At 51.0% G+C, this 24545-nt stretch overlaps 1 protein-coding gene across 1 annotated transcript in view; it reads right to left on the minus strand.

Moving 5' to 3' along the window:
- Positions 1-66: 66 nt before the first annotated feature.
- The window catches only part of hecw1b (HECT, C2 and WW domain containing E3 ubiquitin protein ligase 1b), a 58841-nt gene continuing 34362 nt past the window's right edge, over positions 67-24545 (minus strand). The window contains exons 8-23 of the mRNA XM_064345547.1: positions 24242-24342; positions 21990-23237; positions 19180-19278; positions 15695-15845; positions 13319-13428; positions 11096-11217; positions 7515-7700; positions 6427-6561; positions 5556-5661; positions 5200-5296; positions 4755-4838; positions 3988-4094; positions 2420-2534; positions 2137-2250; positions 1452-1604; positions 67-169 (exon numbers count right to left, since the gene is read on the minus strand). Of these exons, the coding sequence (XP_064201617.1) occupies positions 67-169; positions 1452-1604; positions 2137-2250; positions 2420-2534; positions 3988-4094; positions 4755-4838; positions 5200-5296; positions 5556-5661; positions 6427-6561; positions 7515-7700; positions 11096-11217; positions 13319-13428; positions 15695-15845; positions 19180-19278; positions 21990-23237; positions 24242-24342 (3031 nt within the window). The remainder of the gene's footprint in view (positions 170-1451; positions 1605-2136; positions 2251-2419; positions 2535-3987; positions 4095-4754; positions 4839-5199; positions 5297-5555; positions 5662-6426; positions 6562-7514; positions 7701-11095; positions 11218-13318; positions 13429-15694; positions 15846-19179; positions 19279-21989; positions 23238-24241; positions 24343-24545) is intronic.

The raw sequence follows: 24545 nt of genomic DNA on the forward strand, positions 1-24545 counted from the left end.
GATATTAACAGTTAAGGAGTTGAGAGAGAGGTGAGAGTTGGGGGGGGGGGGGGGGGGGGGAGTCACTCACAGCCTTAAGAGGGCCTTGTAGAAGGGCCGGGTGAAGAAGGCGTCCAGCAGGTACTGGTGGATCAACGCCAGGCCCAGAATGCGACCACTGAATCGGAACCTGGAGGTGGCATGGAGACGGGACACCCTGCTGAGTCACGCTTACTGACACCCCTGCCTACACTGCCCCCCCCGCCCCATCCCCCCATCCACCGTGTTCTCCTGTTTTCCACTTTCTCCTGAATTTATGTTCTTATTAAAGGTTTACTCAGAGCGACTGATAAGACAGAACATAGTCAGAAACAACATTAATAAAAACAAGGCACAGAACTGAATTCGCATTCATCTGAAAATCCAAAGGGGTTTATAGATTGTTTTCGACAAAATTAAACTACATGTGCATGCAAACCAGGCCCAGTATCAAATCCACTGAATAATAAACAACTTATGAAAGGGGTTACAAAGGCTTAATCCCCTAAACAAATGTCACAAACAGGTTAAAATTGTGATACTGAAGGTCATACAGGATATGAAAGATTATAATTTTTATTATTGTAGTTATTTTGCATGTTCTTAACTGAACATTCTAATGCTGATGTAACAATCACTACTGGTAACTGAAAGCAATGGAGTTCTAGAACACGAACTTGGAATTTTGGAAAAAGAAAAATGAAAAGGGTTCCTACAAAGGGTTCTCTTCGAAGCATTAAATGTAGATTTTTAAAAAATGGGATCTGATGTATCATCCTTGTGTTTAGACTCCGATCATCTCTACTGCAATGAGACCACAAGTAAAACAGGCCTTCCTGGGCAGGGAGGATTCTGGGTAAACACAGCGGGTGTGGCGCTGTGACAGTGGACATCGGCTCTCACTGCAGTGACCCAAGCGCTGCCTTCGCATGCCGATCACGGTCCCCATGGTTACTGTAATGTGTCTTAAGACCATTCGTGTTTTCTCAGTCCTCGGGCTCTCTGTAGTGTAGTGCAATGTAACGTTATGCAATGTAATGTAATGTCATGCAATGCAATGTAATGTAATGGTATGTAATGCAATGTAATGTAATGGTATGTAATGCAATGTAATGTAATGTCATGCAATGCAATGTAATGCAATGTAATGTCATGCAATGCAATGTAATGTAATGTAATGTCATGCAATGCAATGTAATGTAATGTAATGTCATGCAATGCAATGTAATGTAATGTAATGTAATGGTATGTAATGCAATGTAATGTAACGTTATGCAATGTAATGTAATGTCATGCAATGTAATGTAATGTAATGTAATGTAATGCAATGTAATGCAATGTAATGTTGACTGATGAGTTGTGAAAATGGCGGATAAAGCATCTGCGTGCATGAGGACCGGGGGGGGGGGGGGGGGGGGGGGGGGAGGACGCACCATTCCAGATGGTTCTCCACGAAGGCGGACATGGGGCTGATCTGCACGGTGTAGGTGTCGTTGGCGGAGTACTCGAACAGGCCGTAGTACGGGTTGAACAGCTCCTGGGACAGCAGGAAGAAGAACTCCCGCGATGGGCCGCTGTAGTCCAGGCTACGCGCGGGGGGGGGGGGGGACGCGGTCAAACAATGATTAAAAACCCTGGGAAAGAGCTGAACAGACATTTATTATATCTACTACACTCACATACATAAACAAACGATTTCTTTTATTTAAAACAATTTAAACCAGATCCACAGCTTCCTCCCAGAGCACTTATTCAAGAGGACTCATTCTAAGACTGTGGGGGTCTGTCTGGGGCAGGTGCAGCGGGACCCTACCCCTCCTCCCCAATAAAGGTGATGTAGACTATGACTACAGCTTTCTGCAGCAGGTACCTACCCCTCCTCCCCAATAAAGATGATGAAGACTATGACTACAGCTTTCTGCAGCAGGTACCTACCCCTCCTCCCCAATAAAGGTGATGTAGACTATGACTACAGCTTCGCGCAGCAGGTACCTACCCCTCCTCCCCAATAAAGATGCTGTAGACTATGACTGCAGCTTTCTGCAGCAGGTACCTACCCCTCCTCCCCAATAAAGGTGATGTAGACTATGACTACAGCTTCGCGCAGCAGGTACCTACCCCTCCTCCCCAATAAAGGTGATGTAGAGCTTGTTCCTCTGCAGCTCCTTTCGGGAGTAGGCCATGGCCTGGTTGAAGGTTCCCTCCAGCAGGTGCTCTCGGCTGATGATCAACCTGCAACACAACAACGCCAACGCCGTCACAGCACCGGAGAGCTTCACGCACAGCCTCTGGAGCTGACCCAGGGTCAGTGCTTTCCAGGCGGGATCCACCCACGCAGAGCGGGGGGCGGCCTGTGTTGTCGTGCGGATGTATAGTTCCCTCCCGTGGCGCGTGCGCTTACTTGATCTTGCCCGGGCCCTGCCCGTAGCCCTTAGCCTCCAGCTTCCTGTAGAAGTTGCGCAGCTTGGCCTCGAAGTCTCTGCGGTAGGGGGCGGGCGCTCTGGCCCTCTGGAGTCCTGCAAAAAAAACAAAAAAACAAGAACACACACGCACACACACACACACACACACACACACACACACGAACACGAACACGAACACACACACACACACACACACACAGCCACAGGCAACACACAGACACACAGACAGACACACAGACAGACACACACACACACACACACACACATACACACACACACAGACACAGACACAGACACACACACACACACACACACACACACAAACACAAACACACACACACACAGACAGACAGACACAGACACACACACGAACACGAACACACACACACACACAGACACACACGCCATAATGTTCATATGACCCAGTGTCTGTACCCAGAGTATGGGGTTCACACACTGTATGCAAAATCATACTGGAAGGGTTTAGGAGTAGCAGCTAGCACAGGAGAACTAGCTACAGCTAGCCAGTTTTATTATACGATTTTAAAGGGCATGTGGGGCTGATCTCTAAATTGTTAAGTATTATAAACACGTGTTGCCAATTATTAAAATGCTCATTAATTATTATTACCATAGCCCAAAGTGACTTACTGGGAAGCAAAAACAGGACACACAGGGCCCACCATTAGTGCAGTGAAAAATGCTCTCAATAATTTGAAAAGCAATTCCAGGGAAAGTATTTAGTTGGACATGTCACGGCACAGAACAGTTCACCTGGCCTTGTTATTGTGAGAATTTACAAATCCTCCGTGAACCCAAACAAACAATTTCTCCCGGACCCGAGTTTCCCTGGATACCGTTTAAACAAATACGAATAAACTGCTAACAGGCTTTTGTCTGCAGGTTCTTCACAGCCCTGATTAATTTGTCCACAGGACGTAAGAATGAGCGGGTCTTCTCTTAGGGGATCCCTTACTAGCTCTTCAGAGCTCATTTGTGTTTGAAACTCAGACGGTTTCAGGGAGCTTATGCGCTGATTAGAGGGGCATTATGGGATAGCTCTGAGGAGCGGAGCGTGCTTGTGCAGCACATGCAGGCTCTAAGCCGGTCTCTCCCCAGCGCGCTCTGACAGAGGATCACTGTGACTGCCAGCGTGTGACCCGTCCACACTGCCGAGCTGGAGCCCCCCCTCACCGCCCCGCCTCACAGACACCCACCTGGGGAGTTCTAGGCTGACCCTCCCCTCACAGACACCTACCTGGGGAGTTCGGGGCCGACAATCCCCCCCCCTCCCCCCGCCTCACAGACACCCACCTGGGGAGTTCTGGGGCGACTCCCCCCTCCCTCACAGACACCCACCTGGGGAGCTTGGGGCGACTCCCCCCGCCTACAGACACTCACCTGGGAAGCTTTTGGGGCGACCCCCCCTCCCCCACTGGGACTGCACCCCCCTGCGTGACACTGGAGTTTGGGCGACCCCCCCGCCCTACTGACACCCACCTGGGGAGCTCTGGGGCGACTCCCCCCCTCCCTCACAGACACCCACCTGGGGAGTTTTGGGGCGACGATCCAGGCGAGCAGCGGGGCGAGAAGCTGAACCCGGGGTGAAAGGACTGCAGCGGGACGTAGGACATGATCTCCTCCTCAAACAGGCTGGGGGGGAGGGAGGGAGGGAACCATAAAAAAAAACGTCATTGATGCACAGCACCATTCAGCTGCTTGAGTGCTAACAGCCCCCCCCTTGTGGAGAATCTTCAGCCTGTTAAACATGAGTGAGTGAGTGAGTGGGTGAGGGGTGGTGTGGGTTTTGAGGAGTGAGTAAAGTGGGTGAGCAGTGGGTGAATGAGTGAGTATGGTGAGTGAGTGAGGAGTGAGTGAGTGAGTGTGAGTGATGAGTGGGTAAAGTGGTTGATGAGTAGTGTGAGTAAGTGTTTGAGAGAGTGAGTGTGTGAGTGAGTAAGTGGGGAAGTGAAAGTTGTGAGTGAGGGTGGTGAATGAGTAGTAATGTGAGTAGTGAGTGAGTGCAGTGGTGGTGTGTGTGTGGTGAGTGAGTGTGTGAGTGTTACAAGTAGGTCAGAGTGTCAATGTCAACTGTCATGCACGCAGCCCCACACGTGCTACACCATGAACACAGGAGCATTCTTCAGCTGCTCGTCTGCTGTTTAAAACTCATGCGTTGCTGTTCAGAGCAGCACAAATCCGATCTCTGTCTGTCACACAAACAGCGAGCGGCCACGTGGACTCTGCTTCCTGCTGCCACCGCGAGCTTCCTGTCCCAACAGCGTCAGCTGCGTTTCTGTTTTTAATGCGCACCTCAACAGTATGACCAGGTCAGCATCACAGGAGAGCTTCTCCACTCCGTGCGCTCCCTCTGTCCTGATGTAGTGCACCTTCTCCCTGTGAGGGTCACACACACGGGGACACGTCACTCAAGCCACTGCCCGCACAACCTCCCAAGACAACCTCCAAATTCACTTCTGTCCCCTGTAGTGGACATGCAGCTCTGGTCTCAATCTCAAGAACCACATATTCTACTATGCTGAAATCTAGACTACAACAGGATCTTGAATTAAAACAAAAAAATATATTTTTAAATAATTAGATTTCCAAGACGCTTGTATTATGTTAAAAAATCAAAAATACTTTTTTTTTTTCTGCAGTGTCTCAGGAGGGTAAGGTGCCACACGTTCCCTGTCCATCTGCCACGTCGCGTTCGCACCTGCATTTTTCGGAAAGGGGGACGGTTTTTCGCTTCTACCTGAGGGCGTGGTTCCTGGACAGGCTCGGCTGACGCTCCTGGAGCATCTCGAAGACGTTTGGTTGCCGTAGGAACGCCACGATCTTATCGTTATAAGCTGCAGATGAGGAAAAAGCCAAACACAATAGTAAGTCTGTGATGTGATTTAATGCACATGAACATGGCTGTGACCCATATGAAAAAGAAGTTCAACTGTAACATTCAAAATATATGAGATACATTTTAAAATATACTCCATGTGTTAACACAAAAACATGTTTTTTTGAGAATCGTATGACAGAAATGAAATTGGACCTGCCCAACAGCACCCCCGCCCCCCCCCCGCTCTACGCTCCGGTTCCCGCTGAAGAACTCACTGAGGGGCACGGGTTCCGGGTGGTGCTGGTTCCGCACCGCCGCCACCAGGCTGTTCCCGGGACGGGCGAGCAGAGACGCCCCTCGACTACGGGACACCTCCGACGCCTGTCAATCAAAGGAAGCGATCAGAGACAGACAATGACAGGAATGCAGCTGTCAATCAGAAGGTTTACAAAACCAGATAAAACACAGACAGCCTCAATGATCTACTGGCACAGGCAGCGCAGGGCTACAAAACCTGCTCTATGTGATCATTTAGCAGCTCTAAGACTTAAAATCCCATTTTCTTACAAAGATACTCTACACAAGCTGAAACATATTGCATGTCTGCAAATAATCCACACAGACCTAAACATAATTCACACATGTAAGAACAAAATCCACACACACTTAAACATATACGGAGCATGTCTACAGAATATCTACACGTGCCTACAGTAAATAGACCAAACAAATCTGCACACAACCTACACATGCCTAAGCAAACTCAAAAGCAGGGGTGTCCAGTCTTATCTGAAAAGGGCCGGTGTGGGTGCAGGTTTCTCATTTTTACCCAGCACTCAGAAACCTGATTCTACTAGTTAACTAATCACGGACTGAAATAAAGACCTTGATAAGTAAAATCAGGTGTGTCTGTGCTGGGCTACAACAAAAACCTGCACCCACACACTCCCTCCAGCTCTAAATACATATTCTCAGACAGCAGAAGTGGCGACTCATACAACTGCAAAAGGACTGCTTTAGGAGCACACAGTGCCTTTATGAAACCTCTACAATGAGTCCACGTCCACCCTCTGAACTGCGTTAGCGAGGGCCGTTAGCAGCCGGGCTAGCCGACAGAGGAGGGTCACTCACTGTGCAGCCGCTCACCTCTCCTGCGCTGTAGCTGCGCAGCCGCTGCAGGTGCTGCCTGTGGGTCAGGTGGTTGGGCAGGCGGCCGTTCTGCAGGGGGACCCTGGGGTCGATGAAGGTGGTCGCCCGGCAGTTGTGGTCCACAAAGAAGGACTGGTACAGAAAAACGGAAACAAACGTGGCCTTTAAGATGTGTGAGGTCACAAACGTGCGATTAGAATGTTCTTAACTGAACATTCTAACGCTGATGTCACAATCACTGCTGGTGATTGACAGCAATAGAGTTCTAGAACACTGATTTAGAATTAAAAAAAAAAAAACATTCCATAAAAAATGTGAGGGTTCATTTCAGTGTGAGTGCTAATCTCAGTGTTAATCTCAGCGTTAGTGTCAGTTTCAGTGTTAGTGTCAGTGTTAGTGTGAGTGTTAATGTCAGTGTGAGTGTTAATGTCAGTGTCAGTGTTAGTGTGAGTGTTAATGTCAGTGTCAGTGTTAATCTCCGTGTTAGTGTCAGTTTCAGTGTTAGTGTGAGTGTAAATCTCAGTGTTAGTGTGAGTGTTAATGTCAGTGTCAGTGTTAGTGTCAGTTTCAGTGTTAGTGTGAGTGTAAATCTCAGTGTTAGTGTCAGTTTCAATGTTAGTGTGAGTGTAAATCTCAGTGTTAATGTCAGTGTCAGTGTTAATCTCAGTGTTCATTTCAGTGTCAGTGTCAGTGTGAGTGTAAATGTCAGTGTCAGTGTTAATCTCAGTGTTCATTTCAGTGTCAGTGTTAGTGTGAGTGTTAATGTCAGTGTGAGTGTTAATCTCAGTGTCAGTGTGAATGTTAATGTCAGTGTCAGTGTTAATCTCAGTGTTAACTTCAATGTCAGTGTCAGTGTGAGTGTAAATGTCAGTGTCAGTGTTAATCTCAGTGTTCATTTCAGTGTGAGTGCTAATCTCAGTGTTAATCTCAGCGTTAGTGTCAGTTTCAGTGTTAGTGTGAGTGTTAATGTCAGTGTCAGTGTTAATGTCAGTGTTAATTTCAGTGTGAGTGTTAATGTCAGTATTAATCTCAGTGTTAATCTCAGTGTTAGTGTGAGTGTGTCGGAGGGCTGCTGGCTCCCCCACCTTCCCCTGCGGGTCTGTTTTGATCTCCCAGCCGCGCGGCAGCTCCAGCTGGGTGTCGGCGAACTTGTTGAGGAAGGCCACCAGGTCGCGGTTGTGCTGGTAGCGCTCGAAGCTGCGCGCGTCCCGCCGGATCTTCAGGACCATGTGCTTCAGACACGTGCTGTTAGTGAACATCCGGTACGCCCCCTGTGAGGAGGAGAGGGGCAAGAGCGCAGGATCATGTGCTTCAGACACGTGCTGTTAGTGAACATCCGGTACGCCCCCTGTGAGGAGGAGAGGGGCAAGAGCACAGGATCATGTGCTTCAGACACGTGCTGTTAGTGAACATCCGGTACGCCCCCTGTGAGGAGGAGAGGGGCAAGAGCACAGGATCATGTGCTTCAGACACGTGCTGTTAGTGAACATCCGGTACGCCCCCTGTGAGGAGGAGAGGGGCAAGAGCACAGGATCATGTGCTTCAGACACGTGCTGTTAGTGAACATCCGGTACGCCCCCTGTGAGGAGGAGAGGGGCAAGAGCACAGGATCATGTGCTTCAGACACGTGCTGTTAGTGAACATCCGGTACGCCCCCTGTGAGGAGGAGAGGGGCAAGAGCACAGGATCATGTGCTTCAGACACGTGCTGTTAGTGAACATCCGGTACGCCCCCTGTGAGGAGGAGAGGGGCAAGAGCGCCGCACAGGTGAGCACCGCACAGGTAACATCCTGTACGCCCCCTGTGAGGAGGAGAGGAGCAAGAGCACCGCACAGGTAAACACAGCACAGGTAACATCCTGTACGCCCCCTGTGAGGAGGAGAGGAGCAAGAGCACCGCACAGGTAAACACAGCATAGGTAACATCCTGTACGCCCCCTGTGAGGAGGAGAGGAGCAAGAGCACCGCACAGGTGAGCACAGCACAGGGGAACACAACACAGGTGAACATCCTGTACGCCCCCTGTCAGGAGGAGAGGAGCCACAGCACCGCACAGGTGAGCACAGCACAGGGGAACACAGCACAGGTGAGAACATCACAGGTGAACACATAGGTGAGCACCGCACAGGTGAGTACAGCACAGGTGAACATCCTGTACGCCCCCTGTCCAGAGGAGACGGGAAAGAGCACCGCACAGGTGAGCACAGCACAGGGGAACACAACACAGGTGAACATACAGGTGAACACAGGTGAATACAGCTTAACACACAGGTGTGATGCTCAGGTAAAGGTCCTTTTCAGTAAATGCTGCCACTACATGTAAGACTTAACATGTGGACAGTAAGAAAAACAAGTGTGAGTCATCTGGAAGTGCATCTGTACAGCAAATAATGGATAACCAACACAGTTCACAACATCTGAAATACTGAATCTGACACCCCGATTTGAATTAATTTACAATTTGTTTCAGATTCTATAATAACAGCGATGCCTTTACAAGTGTGACTGCACGTTTTAAAATAAAGAAAGAAGCAAAGCACTCGTGGGGATGAAACACTATTACAGGAGATTAAAGACGTTTCTGGACCAGGGGAAGCAGCGCGTGATTCGCTCAGACAGACGAGCGTGTCACAACACATTCCTGCCGGCGGTCTCAATGACCTGCCAGTCAGACGGAAACGAAGCTCCGCTCGTAAACACTCTGCCGGCGTCCGATCGGGACGCGCAGATCGACTGCGACCGCGGTCGTCTCGGCGGGAAGACCGCTCCTGAAACCGCAGCGCTGACGACTTGCGCCGGCGGGAACCGCTTACAAACGCATCGCATCACAGGCGTTCAGCGGACGCTCTTATCCAGAGCGACTTTCGCATATTTTTTTTAAACATCCATTTATACAGCTGGATATTTTACTGAAGCGGATCAGGTCAAGCACATCGCTTACAAGGGCACAAAATGCAGTGTGCTGACTAAGAATTGAACCTGCAACCCTTCGGCTACAAGCACAGTTCCAAAACCGTAACACTCTACTCTACCAGTACAAACTGGCCCTGTGCTGAAACACACAGCTAATATGAGCTGGAGGGGCTGAAGTATCAGGGCCACAGGACAGACGTGACACAACCGAGCTGCACAACCAATCCTTTCTTACCACCACCAGCCACGGCTGGGTGCAAAACCAGAGGCTGTGTGAGCTGCAAAGACGAGGCTGACCAGACGCCCTCTTTATCCCAGACATTTCTTCTTTTCGGGCCTGACAACATCCATCAAAACAGGCTCGCTAATTTCCTAAAAATGTCTGGTTAGGTTTCGCTTGTTCCATAGAACATATAAATATAAATATATATATATATATATATAAAACATGTTCATAATGCCTGCCTGCCCATGTCCTCTTCGGAAATCCAATGAATGGTCACCCCTAGTGAAGACAAGACTCCCAGTCAGCAGAATCGACTGTCATGAGTTGACAGGTCACAGGTCCTGGGTCATGATTGACAGGTCCTGGGTCAGTACTCAGATTGCAAGTCCTGGGTCATGATTGACAGGTCATGAGCATTATTGACAGGTCCTGGGTCATGACTGACAGGTCCTGGGTCAGTACTCAGATTGACAGGTCCTGGGTCAGTATTCAGATTGACAGGTCCTGGGTCAGTACTCAGATTGACAGGTCCTGGGTCATGATGGACAGGTCCTGGGACAGTACTCAGATTGACAGGTCCTGGGTCATGATGGACAGGTCCTGGGTCAGTACTCAGATTGACAGGCCCTGGGTCATGATTAACAGGTCCTGGGTCGGTACTCAGATTGACAGGTCCTGGGTCAGTACTCAGATTGACAGGTCCTGGGTCAGTACTCAGAATGACAGGTCCTGGGTCATGATTAACAGGTCCCGGGTCAGTACTCAGATTGACAGGTCCTGGGTCAGTACTCAGATTGACAGGTCCTGGGTCGGTACTCAGATTGACAGGTCCTGGGTCATGATTGACAGGTCCTGGGTCGGTACTCAGATTGACAGGCCCTGGGTCATGATTGACAGGTCCTGGGTCAGTACTCAGAATGACAGGTCCTGGGTCAGTACTCAGATTGACAGGCCCTGGGTCATGATTGACAGGTCCTGGGTCGGTACTCAGATTGACAGGTCCTGGGTCAGTACTCAGATTGACAGGTCCTGGGTCGGTACTCAGATTGACAGGTCCTGGGTCATGATTGACAGGTCCTGGGTCAGTACTCAGATTGACAGGCCCTGGGTCATGATTGACAGGTCCTGGGTCAGTACTCAGATTGACAGGCTCTGGGTCATGATTGACAGGTCCTGGGTCGGTACTCAGATTGACAGGTCCTGGGTCAGTACTCAGATTGACAGGTCCTGGGTCGGTACTCAGATTGACAGGTCCTGGGTCATGATTGACAGGTCCTGGGTCAGTACTCAGATTGACAGGCCCTGGGTCATGATTGACAGGTCCTGGGTCGGTACTCAGATTGACAGGTCCTGGGTCAGTACTCAGATTGACAGGTCCTGGGTCAGTACTCAGATTGACAGGTCCTGGGTCAGTACTCAGATTGACAGGTCCTGGGTCAGTACTCAGATTGACAGGTCCTGGGTCAGTACTCAGATTGACAGGTCCTGGGTCGGTACTCAGATTGACAGGTCCTGGGTCAGTACTCACGTAGTTGGCGTGCAGGATGGTGAAGAACTCCGGGTGGGTGATGAACTTGACCGCGGGACACTGCAGCTGCTGGGTGACCTTCTGACCGCTGGGCGGGGGCGCGGGAGGATCCCTCCTTACCTCTGAACACAACCGAAAAAGGGGACAAAGGGACACAACTGTGACCGTGGAGCGTGAGAGACGGTCGGACAGGCAATGATCACCGAAACTCAAATAGCGGTGTAGTCATGGATACTGATACTGCTGAGTGGGGAGTTAAGAGGGTGATGGAGGGGGCATGTCCTCCCATCTGGTGTTCAATTTAAATCACCCCCCCCCCTTTCCCCTCTCTGGTTTGTGATTGCTAATCCCCCCCACCCCCCACCCTGTCTGTGATATCAACATGTGCCAATGTGTCAACCTACCTATCTACCTTCTGTGCCACTTTCATGTTACATGTACCTCCATCCAGCACTTATATTGTACTTTGTACCATTATCTTGATGTTGTAGCTTGTCGTCATGCCACCCAGTTTGACTGAGCATATGTTAGGTCAGAGTGCAATGTTCAGTGTGTGAACTGGACTTAATGTGTGCATGGCCATGAATAACTGTTACATAATGAGTACTGTACCTTATCAGACCTGTGCGTTGTAGTTGATCCAATGACCTTCGGTATGCACTTATTGTACGCAGCTTTGGATAAAAGCGTCTGCCTAATAAATGTAATATAATGTAATGAAACCTTTCCCCCATCCACGGCAATCTAAACTGCCTACGCTGGGGCCACCGTTGCCCTTCGTGAAATAGCTGCTGCCTGCCAGTTTTTTTTGTGCTTTGTGCTTAATGTAATTAATATAGCAGGACGGCCCGATCCTGGAGTTTGCGCTTCTGCCAACTGCCGTCAACCTGCCGACGAATTCATTCCTCAGAGTTCCGCGCTGACATCACCGCGGACACCGTCGCCCAGGAAACGGGTCACCGAGGTTCCCGCTAAACACGCCCCCTCTGGCCGGCGTTTTTTATACACGGCACCCAATGCATGCTGGGATGCCGTTCGCTCGCTAATGGCTGAAACACACCGCTGTGCCAGTCCCTCGCCTTTGCGTACGCGGCATTCTGCTAGCCCCACCCGCATCGAGTCGGAATCCATTATCAAACGCCATCACGCGCTTAGGTGGCGCGCGTGATCAAAGGCTGCCACGTTCCGATGACATCCTGTTGACATCAGAGACCGCCGCGCTTCGGCTACATCGACGCCGTGATTATTTAAATAATTCACCGGTTTCCGCTCTGACGGAAAAACCAAAAATAGAACTGAAGATTTGCCGTTTGATTCCCAGGTCACGCGTGAGTTTGTGAATAATGTATGTGCGCAAGAGAGTGCGTGTGTGTGTGTGTGTGTGTGTGTGTGTGCGTGTGTGTGTGCGTGTGTGTGTGTGTGTGTGTGCGCGCGAGAGAGTGTGTGTGTGTGTGTGTGTACGTATGGGCTGTGTGTGTGTGTGTGTGTGTTGTGTGTATGTGCTGGAGTGTGTGTGTGTGTTTGTGTGTGTGTGTGTGTGTGTGTGTGTGTGTGTGTGTGTGCGTATGTGCGCGAGAGAGTGTGTGCCTGTGTATATGTGTGTGTGTGTGTGTGTTGTGTGTGTTGTGTGTTGTGTGGGAGTGTGTGCCTGTGTATATGTGGTGTGTGGTGTGTGTGTTGTGTGTTGTTTTGTTGCGCGCGAGAGAGTGTGTGCCTGTGTGTGTGTGTGTACTGTATGGGCTGTGTGTGCCAGAGGCAATGTGTGCACAGTATGTGTGTGAAGGAATGTTTGTTTTGTATGCATGTCTATGTCTGTGGGTGTGTGCGTATGTTTATGTACACGAGAGTGTACATTTGAAAATGTGTGTCTGTATGTATGCACATGCATCTGAGCACATGAATGTGTGTGTGTGCGTGCTTGCGTGTTTGTGTTTGTGCGTGCGTGTTTATGGGTGTGTGTCTGTGTGTGCATGTGTTCATGTGTGTGTGTGCTGGTTTCTGTGGGTGAGTGTGTGTGTGTGTGTGCATGCATGTGTTGTGTGCATGTGTGTGTGGTGCATATTTGTGTGTGTGTGGTGTGTGCGTGCATGTGTATTAGTGTGTGTGTGTGTGTGTATGGTGTAGTGGTGTATATTGTGGTGTGTGTGTGTATGTGAGTGTATATATTTGTGTGTATGTGTGTGTGTGTGAGAGTGTATATATTTGTGTGTGTGTGTACTGTACCGTTGGCCTGTGGAGGAGAGTCTGTCTCACTGTCTGCTCTCTCGCTCCTCTGTCCCCCGCTCTCCGCATCACTCGTCTCCGTTGCCATGGTCCTCTGGATGTTCTGGTACCTGGGGGGGGGGCCGTGGGGGGGGGGGGACAGAATCGTCACTCAGCCTTCAGCCCTTTCACACTGTGTGCGGTGGTCCACACAGACCGCAGTACGACCAAACATCCCACAGAATCACTGACGCCCAACCGGCCACCGCATCATGTGATGACTGCTCATGATTATTAATGTAATCCTGTTCATGAATGACTTTCACACACTTGAACCATCACTTATTTAATTTGAAATAATAATACTAAATTAATAATACACTAATACTGACATAAACTGAAAGTACTAGCTGACCCCAAACTGAGGTGAAAAGCGTCTGACGGAAGTACAGCAGCTTGCAGGCCCTTTTATTAGCGACTGTATGACATCACCTCAGCTCATCCCGCTTCACATCCCTGTCTGATTCCCGCTACCTCCAGCTCCTTCTGTGGGTGTGAAGACGAGGGGGGGGGAGGGCAGGGGGGTGACTGCAGAGGCTGTTACTCTGATTAAATCGCGGCCGTGGCAACCCACCTACCGGGAAGCAGAACAGAGGCGGGTGGCGGGAGGCGGACGGAAACAGACGCGGCGTACGCGCGTGTCTGTCAGACGCGCAGCAAACATGGCCGCCGAACGCAAACGGCGTCGCACCCGACGCCCAACGACGCGAAACCCGCCGCGATGAAGGCGGAGCTTTCAGCTTGGGAAATACGCAGTGGGTAGCTGAGGGGGGGGGGGGGACAGTTTAAACTGGATTTTTTTTTTGGGGGCTGCTTTTTACACTGCGCTCCTTCTTGAGGTGTTAGCGGACAGAGCTGAAAAGGGGGTCAGCAGAATCCCACTCCCACCCGTGTGAGGAGGGAGAGGGAGTCTGAGAGAGAAAAAAAGATTCTGCTCTCGAATAAATGTCTACATGACTGGAGAAGATTTGGGGGACTTTGAATGTGATAGAAATGCCCCCCCTCTGTATCAAGCAGAAAGCAGTTATATTAATTAGGAGATGCTGTTAACTCCTCGCGGGTTCAGTTTATTTCAAAGGCTGTGTTTTCGCGCCTCACCTGACACACACAGAAATGCTCCCAGATAAAGCAAGGACACCAAGCAGGTGCCCGTGAGCGCATTCCCTTTCCCGTCCACTAGGTGGAAGCATAGTTCAGATTTGCAGGGCTGTGGGCTCGTCGCAGAATTACATTCTCCAGCGGTACGGCACTGCTGACTCCCAGTGATGACTTCACACTGCGTTGCCCATGCTGTTTTCAGCTCAATCTGTGGCAATTAATCATTCTTGATGATTGAACTTTTAATTGAATATTCATATGAATTTGCCACCTCTCACTGTTACTTGGAAGTAATTTGTGAAAGAACTGTCATGGAAATGTTCAGTTATAAGTACTGTTAGCTTATTTATATTAATGTCTGCCTCTTAGAAGTAGGGTGGCTTTTCCAGTCAATATGTTTTGCTTAATTATCTGTTGTATTGATCATTCAAAGCACTAAAACAATTAATTAATTGGAGTGATCTTAATTAAACCAAGCATTGATCTACATGAACTAATTTGGCAGGGAACCAAATGATGAAAGTGAGATATGAGAGCTATATGTTGCTTCTTTCATTAGCAACAGATCAACTGATTTCACACATTTATACAGCCTGTCACTGACAGGAAATGGAAAATCCAGATGAGCATATGAGTATTTAGTTAAAGGAATACTATGCAGGATTTCTTAGCCTGTGTTTAAAATCAAAGAAGTCTCCTCCTCCGTCTGCAACCACACCCAACCCACACCGAGTAAGTTACACCACCTAACATGGCTAGCTGGATAGCTAGAGGCTACGTTAGTACCATGAAATGAGCGACTGTGAGCAACAGTAAGAAGGCAGATTTGATTATACCCGAAGCAATTCCATTACGTTGAACGTAATACCGGTTTTATAGTTGGAACATTAAATGAGAAGATTTTAGAGTCCTTACTGTTGCCAGCTTCACACTGCCGGTAAAACTGATTACAGATCCAACAGAAAACAGGCCAACTCCGCATCGCTTTTAATCCCGTCGGCGAACTTCAGCTGACGCCGCCGAGGAAAAGCAATTCCAACTCCAGTTCTTGAACGAGCCCCGTCGGCTTGCCTTTTTGCTTTGCTGTATCTGGACTTCTTCACTAGCTAGCTCTAGAGCCACACCCACCCCTTCTCCACACAGAAAACGGCGGCACACCCAGAAACGTCCCAAACGCCCTCCCCATCTGGTCCCACCCCCCCCAGCTGGCCCCGCCCCTCCACAAGCCCCGCCCCCCACCTCCGGTTGAGCTGCTCCATCTGCTGCATGGAGCCGGACCGGCGCATTCCGTCGGGCGTGGCGGCGGAGGTGGGCCGCTGCCAGGTGGTGGTGCGGTTCACGTGGTCCACGTAGAACACCCGGCCGTGGCTGTCGATCCGAGCCTCCCAGTCTGGCGGCCGCGGAAACGGGAGGGAAAGAAGACGAGGAAGATCCTTAGAGACGCTCTCACCCTGGGAATTCTGTAAGAATCGCTCACCCTGGGAATTCTGTAAGACTCTCTCACCCTGGGAATCCTGTAAGACTCGCTCATCCTGGGAATTCTGTAAGACTCACTCACCCTGGGAATTCTGTAAGACTCTCTCACCCTGGGAATTCTGTAAGACTCTCTCACCCTGGGAATTCTGTAAGACTCGCTCACCCTGGGAATTCTGTAAGACTCCCTCACCCTGGGAATTCTGTAAGACTCGCTCACCCTGGGAATTCTGTAAGACTCCCTCACCCTGGGAATTCTGTAAGAATCGCTCACCCTGGGAATTCTGTATTCAACAGCTAGAGCAGGGCTGCCCAACCCTGTTCCTGGAGATCTATCTTCCTGCAGGGTTTTTAGTCCAACCCTAACAAAGCACACCTCATTCCAACAGCTTATCATGGCAGCGTGCATGAAGAGCGCATCACAGGTAGCGACTAAAATGTCTGGAAAGATCACGCAATCAGGAGCAATGGAGTCTGGGTAAATCGCAGATTTTACAGCTGATTCAAAATGTACACACTACAGTGTGGGGTGGAATGCGTGTGTGTGTGTGTGTGTGTGTGCCCGTGGAAAGACAGAGAGGGAGCAAAAGCTGAAGAGAGAGAGAGAGAGAGAGAGAGAGAGAGAGAGAGAGAGAGAGGAATGAGTCAGCGTCCGTATCTAAGCCACGCCTCACACCTGTGTCACACGGGAGACAGGTGTGGTGAAGACGTGGGCCCCCCCACACACTCCGCTGGGCTTGATTCCATGGCCCGCGCGTGTGGCCGGGGGGTGGAGGGGGGTTTGGGGAGGGGGGGGGATTTAAACGCCACTTAGCGCGCTGCCCGTGCCAGCAGCACCAGCCTGGGCGCGGCCCACATTTCACACTCAGAGAAACGGTGTCACCACGGGAGGCACGGCAGCGCTGTGGGGGGGGGGGGGGGGTACGGGAAACAAGCCTCGTGGCTCTCAACCGCCGTGTGCAAGACGGCCGTGGCTGTCCTGTCCTGACGCGGTTCTGCATCAGGATCGCGTCACGCCAGCGATTCCCAGGAGGAACGGGCGGATTTATACCCCTGCTCTTCACTCAGCTCACTCTCCCACACTCCCCCACAGTCCCAGGGTGACATGGGGAACGGGGCGGAACACACCGCTGACTTTGACCCTTTGAAGAGAAAGCTTTGCGGAATGCTGTTGCAAAATTCCAAGCCAGTGCTCTAGAACTCCATCGCTTTCAATCCCCAGCAGTGATTGTGACATCAGCGTTAGAATGTTCAGCTAAGAACATTCTAATCACACATTCATGCTCTAATACCTTAAATTGTCAATGGGATCATTTTTCTGAGGCATCAGTACCATACAGATACACGGTACTTGCACGCATCGACAGTACACGCCCTTCTCTTACTGTCAAAAACATGGCGTCCTCCTTCAGCGGAGTGGGCAGCCGCGCACTAAACTTCACACCGACGCTGCATCCGCTGTCGCTTCAGGATTTATTTTTCCCCCCTCCCCGTCGTGCGCTGGAAACCCCTTCCGCGGCAGGAGTAATGTGTTTGGGGACGAGATAAGCGCGCAGGCTATCTCGCAGGCATCTGCCGAGGCTCGGAGCAGAGCCACGGAGCGCGCTCGCTCCATGAGAAAAATGAGCAAGTTAACCATGGCAACGGCACGCGCGGAGGACTGACGACTAGCCGCACGAGCGAACGGTGGCCCCGACCCTAACCCCTTTAAGATGTGTGAGGTCACAAATGTGTGATTAGAATGTTCTTAGCTGAACGTTCTAATGCTGATGTCACAATCACTGCTGGTAATTGAAAGAGTTCTAGAACACTGACTTAGAACTGGAAAAAAATGTATTCCACAGAAAACCATCTGCTCTTCTAAGAGGTTAACTGCATTTAGCACGCTCGACAACCACCAGCCAACCACAGAGCCTCACCTGCTCCGCCCGGCAACCAAAATACACAGAACAGCACAAAAGGCCATTATGCAACTCACTCTGATGGCAGTTCCACTGAGCTGAGCAGAGTTTGGGGGTGGAGGTAGGGGGACGGGACGGGGGAGGGGGGGGGGGGGGGGGGGGGTAGTAGCTGACAGATCTCCATCAGGGAACACCCTGTTGAATTGCCTTGGTCTATTTTTAGCCCTTTGACCAGATGCCTGTCTCACCATAATCCACCCAGCTCAGTGGGAGCATACGCTGATGTGACTTTGGGCAGGTTCAAAAAGCCGTTGTTTTTATAAAGAGAAGCCAGTGTCTCTTTAATAAAATATTTTAAATTTACTTTGATGGCTTATTTCTGCTCATTTCTCAAGGTGACTTAAGCGGCTAGCTTCTGTGCGTATCATAAGGGAAGCCAGTACACACATCCGGGCTCAAGAATTAAAAACTGGGTGAAAACACAGGGCCTGATCCTACAACCTCATGGTAGCATGTTTCTGAACCAGTGCACATGTCTAAGATCATTTTCCCACCTCTCTGTAGCCAGTCCCTAATGCCTAGAAGGGGCAAGAGTGCAATGTTGACACTCCAATACTTCCGCTTACAACAGCATTATTGATTAAACATTTAACCCTTTCATTACACGCTCCCATTTTGGTCCTCGATACTGGACAATTATTTCTAAACATGACCTACAAATTAAGCCAAGTTTAAGGTGAAAACATCTATTCATAATCTTGACAAGAACCATCAACTACAAAACTACAAAGTAGTCAAGACACAGCTTGTCGGCTTTGTCAGGAAACTGTACGAAAGAGCCGATTTCTCCAGAGGGGCAAAATAAGCCAATCCATAAAAAAATAAAACACACCGAACAGAATAATGAACGCAGTAACATACTTTATACACAAGGCACAGCCCAAAAAATAATGAAATTATCCAAATACATGCCATATATTTCTCATAGATTTCAAATATCACATAATTTCAATGTGAAACTCATTGTCATTTTAAAACAGATTCCACACACTGTATGGACACTATTCAATTTACTGACACCAATGGTCGTCATACTTGGGATTCCCATACATTTAAGTTATACTTTATTTTAGCGAGGGCCTGCAGTTTGAAGCAAAGCTTGCAGTAAAGAGGTGGACGTAACCGGGAGAAACAATGGAATCCGTAAAAAAAAAAAAAAAAAAAACAGAACAAAAACTCTAACTGACACACACAAAATGGAGCTGCAGGTAGGACAGCAAACATACGGGACCGCCGTGGCGGGGGTGATGTCTGCGGCGGGGGCGGGGGGTGTGTGTGTCCTGAGCTTACTTGGTGGCAGCGGTTCGTCGACGGTTGGGTAATGGTGCGGGTGAGGTCGCAAAGCAGGAAGCTGGCTGACGGTATGGTGACTGGATGGCAAGGGGCAGCCTACGGAGATGACAAAAGCAGAATGAGTCCCAGAGCCAAGAGAGATAAAATAAAATAAAATAAAAAACGGATCCGTTTGCGTCTTACTTTCCCTTCTCCTTCTCCCGATTTTCGCCGCGAAGTCCGCTCATCGTTTACCGTCTCCAAAAACACAGACAGCAGTTTACCGCTACAGTACCGATAAATTCAGTTAAACGGACTACTCCGGTAGAATGTGTGCCGCGTGACTGAGATTCCGATGAATACGTTTCTATTCCCGGAATCCGTAGACCGTTTCGGGGCGAAAGTAAATCTGCTCTCGTTATACCGCCTAGCGCGAAACGCGCCGCAAATTTACGGCCACAGGAGTCGGTGCCGTTAATTGCATTCTGTCAGCGTGCCGGGCCCATGATGCACTGCTGTTCCCCAGGGCACAACACCGCCTCACTGTGGTCAACGCTAAAGACTTTCTGTGTGTAGTTCCTGGGTACACTGAGGTCTTAGCAGGAGGGTCGTTCCTTGTGACGCATGACTGTGACCTTACGCGGTCAGAAGTTAGGGTTTTCTTTCCGTTTCCTCCATGTTTAAACAGGACGACACAGACCGCGTTTCGAATTTATACCTCCGGTTCTCTGCTTTAATAAACGTCACTTCAGAAAGAATAATTTTTTTTAAAAAAAAGCCTTGTTATTTCCTCTAACGTATCCGTGTATGACGGTTGGACCACCTGAGACCGCTCATCCTGAGACCGCTCAATGAGGTTTCTCTTCTCTTTCCTTTTCTTTTTTTTTTTTAAGGATACCAGACAGTCTGCCCTACTTTTGAATTCTTTCATTTGTAATCCCAGAGGAGGGGAAACAAGGGTTTTACAGACAGAGATGAGATCACCGTACCATCAGTACAGAGACCACCATGACGGGGAGACAAACCCCCATCAGCACATGTCGGTTCATGTATGGGCTCAGAGTCGATTAGCAAGCCAGAGGTGCTCCGATGGTTTGGGCTGTTTACCCTGTGGCTCAGTCCACTGGGCGATTTTAATTAACAAGGCAGCGACGCATCTGGACTGGAGCAGTGCAACGCTGACACTGAGAGGTCTCCCTGCTTGCTCTCAGACATGAAAAATAATTAGGGCGGCGTGTATTATTTATTTGGGTTAGTTAAACAGGGTCGATGGGGGGGGGGGGGGTTCAGGGGCTTAATTAGAACACGATGGCATCTTACCCAAAAATCTATAGCGAGAGTCCAGCTCTCCGTCTCTCACTAATTGGTTGTCGGGCCTGTTAGACGCGGCGAAGCCTTCTGAAATTCCGCCGATGACCTGTTTGAACGTTCATTCCGGAGTACAATGCGTCGACGTAATTGAATGATTAAAGTTCAATTACTACGCTATTACGCACGCGAGGCTAGCGTTTCGTCCGCGCTGAAAGCCCGTACACCGCGAGCCACGATTAGCCGTGTCAGGAGCAGAACAGCCAGAGAAATCACTTAAAAAGCTGTCATTAATTTAGACCACAATGAGCAGTGGAGGGAAAACCTGAGCGTGCACCGCAATATAAATCTGTGCGGCGAAACAGAGTCGCTTTGTATTGTCAGTATTTAAGGGTCTTGAGCTTCCTTAAATAATATGGCATTAAGAGGTCGTACTGTATGGTGAATAGTTATGACTACAGGGGTGCTGTTAGGCAGGATGGGAAGTGGAGTGCCAGCAACCCCCTGTACCCGTGACTGTACTCAAAATACAGCACGGCCTCCAGTGCTGTACTGCTTTAAAAAAAACGGTTATAACGTACAAAAGCAATTAATTGACGGCACAATATTATTTACTTTATAACAGTTTGTTTGTAAGTAACAGTTTGTGCGCAGAGTGGTGTTGTTTACAAGCAGGCTGTTTGAATAACTGTTACTGTCTCGGATTTACAATCACCGCAGAATGCGGTCTCAGCCAATCACCATCCACGATTGAAAAAACACGTTTTATGAATGTGCGAAGCACCAGCCGTGGGGCTGGTAATGCACAGTGTATGAGGCTCGTTGGAATGCGGTGCTAAGCACACACACACACACACACTCACACACTTACACACACACACACACACACTCACACACACACACACACTCACACACTTACACACACACACACACTCACACACTCACACACACTCACACTCACACACACACTCACACTCACACACCACACACACACACACTCACACACCCCACACACTACACACACACACACACACACACACCACACACTTACACACACACACACACACTCACACACTCACACACACTACACTCACACACACACTCACACTCCACCTCACACTACACACACACACTCACACACTACACACACCACACTACACCACACACATACCACACACTACACACACTCACACATACACTCACACACACACACACACACACACACACACACACACACACACACACACACACACACACACACACACACACACACACACACACACACACTACACACACTCACACACACACACACTCCACACAACACTCACACACTACACATCACACACACACACACACCACACTCACACACACACACAACACACATACACTCACACACACACACACATACACTCACACACACACACACACACACTCACACACACACACACACACTTACACACTCACACACACACACTTACACACACATACACACACACACGCAGTGGCAGCTCTCTGCTTACCTGTGGCTCTGCTGCTAGGTCCGGGCACGGGAGACCCCCCGCAATCAGGCCCGTTTTGGGGGCTCCCCTCCTGGCCCTGGGCCGTCCCGTTTCCCGCCTCCCGGGCCCCCGGGCTCCGGGACGCGTCCGGCGCGGACTCGAAGGCGCAGCTCTCCTCTTCCTCCTCCTCCTCTTCCTCCTGCGAGGAGAAGACGGTGCTGTCCGACAGGCGGGCGCTGTCCACCGAGGAGAAGCGGGCGTGGCCGCAGAAGTGGCTCCGCCCCCGCAGGCCGGCGCTGCTGTAGGAGGGGTCGCCGTCGCCGTGGTTTTTGGCGAGGGCCCCACCCCCGTCGCCGGGGGCGTCCTCGCTCTCCAGCAGCTGGGACAGGTCCGAGAGGTGCTCGATGGACAAGCTGCAGGGGAGGGTCCTCCTGGGGAGGGGGGCGGGGCTCTCCGGCACCTCGGGGGCGTCGCCCTCCTCCTCCTCCTCACCCGGCTCCCTGGCCCCTCCCTCGGCCTCGGGGGGTCTGAGCCCCTGGTCCTGGGGGTCGGGGTCGGGGTCGGGGTCGGTGCTGGGGTCAGGCTCGGCCCCGGCCCCGGGTTCGGGCTCAGGTTCGGGGTCCGGGTCGGAGTCCTGGCTGAGCCGGGCGGACGGCAGGCTGTGCAGCAGCCGGTGCAGCCGGATGTAGTGGGTTCGAGGCGTCTCCGGCTCGCCGCAGTCCGAGGCCATGACGGTCTCCAGCTCGGACACGGGGAGCGAATAGGGCCGGCTCTTGCGTTTGGGGTTGGTCCTCATGCACGGGGAGCAGCCGGCCCCTCCCCCTTCCCCATCCCGCTGCTGCTGCTGCTGGGGCCCCTCCCCCGCCGTCCCGCTCTCTCCATCACCCACCCCAGCCGCCTCCCCCTCTGGGACGGCCCCTTCGGCCCCTCCTCCAAGATCGCTTTCTCCGAACTTGCTCGCCGGACCCGAGGAGACCCGCCCCTCTTCCCCGGCTCCGCCCTCCTCCGCCTCCCCGGCCCCGCCCTCCTCTGGCTGCCCCGCCTCTGCAGTGGCCCCCGCGGCCCCCTCTGCGCTCGTCCCAGGGGCCCCATCCAGGGGCAGCTCGGGGGCCTCGGGCCCCACGCTGACAGCGTCCTCGGCCAGGGCCTCGTTCGCGGGGCCCGTGGCTCCGCCCACCTCTGGGCCCGTGGCCCCGCCCACCTCGGGGCCTGGCGCACAGGCGCCAGCGGGGCGATCAGCCTCAGTGCTGACCGACAGGTCCTCGTCATCTGTCGGGGGGAGAGAAGAGAGGAGACAGGAGAGGAGAGGAGAAGAAGAGAGGAGAGGAGAGGAGACAGGAGAGGAGAGGAGGAGGGGAGAGGAAAAGAGAAGAGAGGCAGGGAGAAAGGAGAGGAGAGGAGTGGAGAGGAGAGGAGAGGAGAGGAGAGGAGGGGAGGAGAAGAGAGAGGAGGAGAGGAGAGACGAGGGGAGAGGAGAGGAGGGTAGAGGAAAAGAGAAGAGAGGAGAGGGCAGGGGAGGAGAGGAGAGGAGAGGAGAGGAGGGGAGGGGAGGAGAGGAGAGGAGAGGAGAACAGAGGAAAGGAGGGGAGAGGTGGGGAGAGGAGAGGAGGGGAGAAGAGAGAGGAGGAGAGGAGAAGAGAGAAGAGGAGAGTAGGGGAGAGAGGAGAGGAGGGGAGGGGAGGAGACAGGAGAGGAGAGGAGGGGAGGGGAGAGGAGAAGAAAGGAGATCACAGCTAGAACTTGGGGATGCACCACAGTGAGTCACCCTTAAGACACAGGCCATACGCGGTATCATTCATTATTAATATTCACTCTAACCCCCTCTGTACAGAGCATACGAGCATCTCAACCTTACAGCCTGAACGCATTCATAAAGACTGTTTACTTTACTTTCAACATCTTCAGAACCTGAGCCAACATTCGAGACTGAGTGAAGGAACGTGTTCTTATCTTCAGCTCTACTCCGGTGTCTCTCCTTTATTGTGTAATACATATATAATGGCACAAATAAAATCACTGAGGGGAGATATAAACTTTGATTTGTTTTAGAACTTAATTTTATAACGTGGCAATAAACAGCAATAAAAAGCCTGCTGCAATTAGGAATCAATGAGGCGTAGCATTTATTTTACTGAAACAAACTGTGACCACATGACAAACCTGGCCCTAGCGAAGCCTCTCCTCTCTAAGGAGGATCTGTTACTAGACCGGCAGTGTGTGACACTGTGAAGCACAGCAGTTTAAATAAACAGAAGCCAGCGACAGGAAGTCACCTTGGTGAATGGAGGAAGTGATCTCGAATCGGAACTGCAGCTGCCCGCTGACGTGTTCCGTGGGAAGCCTCCGGCCCAGGGTGTAGCTGACCACACGGTCCCTGTGGGGGGAGGGGGGGGAGGCAGAGAGAGAGAGAGAGGGGTGGAGGGGGGGGCAGTGAGAGAGGGGGGGGAGGGGGAGGCAGAGAGAGGAGGGGGCAGAGGGAGAAAGAGAGATAGAGACAATAAGAGAGAGAGAGAGAGGGGGAGAGCGAGAGAGAGACAGAGAGAGAAAGAAAGAGAGAGAGAGGCGGTTGTTAGAGGC

Source organism: Anguilla rostrata, chromosome 8 (assembly GCF_018555375.3).
Source record: "Anguilla rostrata isolate EN2019 chromosome 8, ASM1855537v3, whole genome shotgun sequence".
In the NCBI taxonomy this organism is placed as follows: domain Eukaryota; kingdom Metazoa; phylum Chordata; class Actinopteri; order Anguilliformes; family Anguillidae; genus Anguilla; species Anguilla rostrata.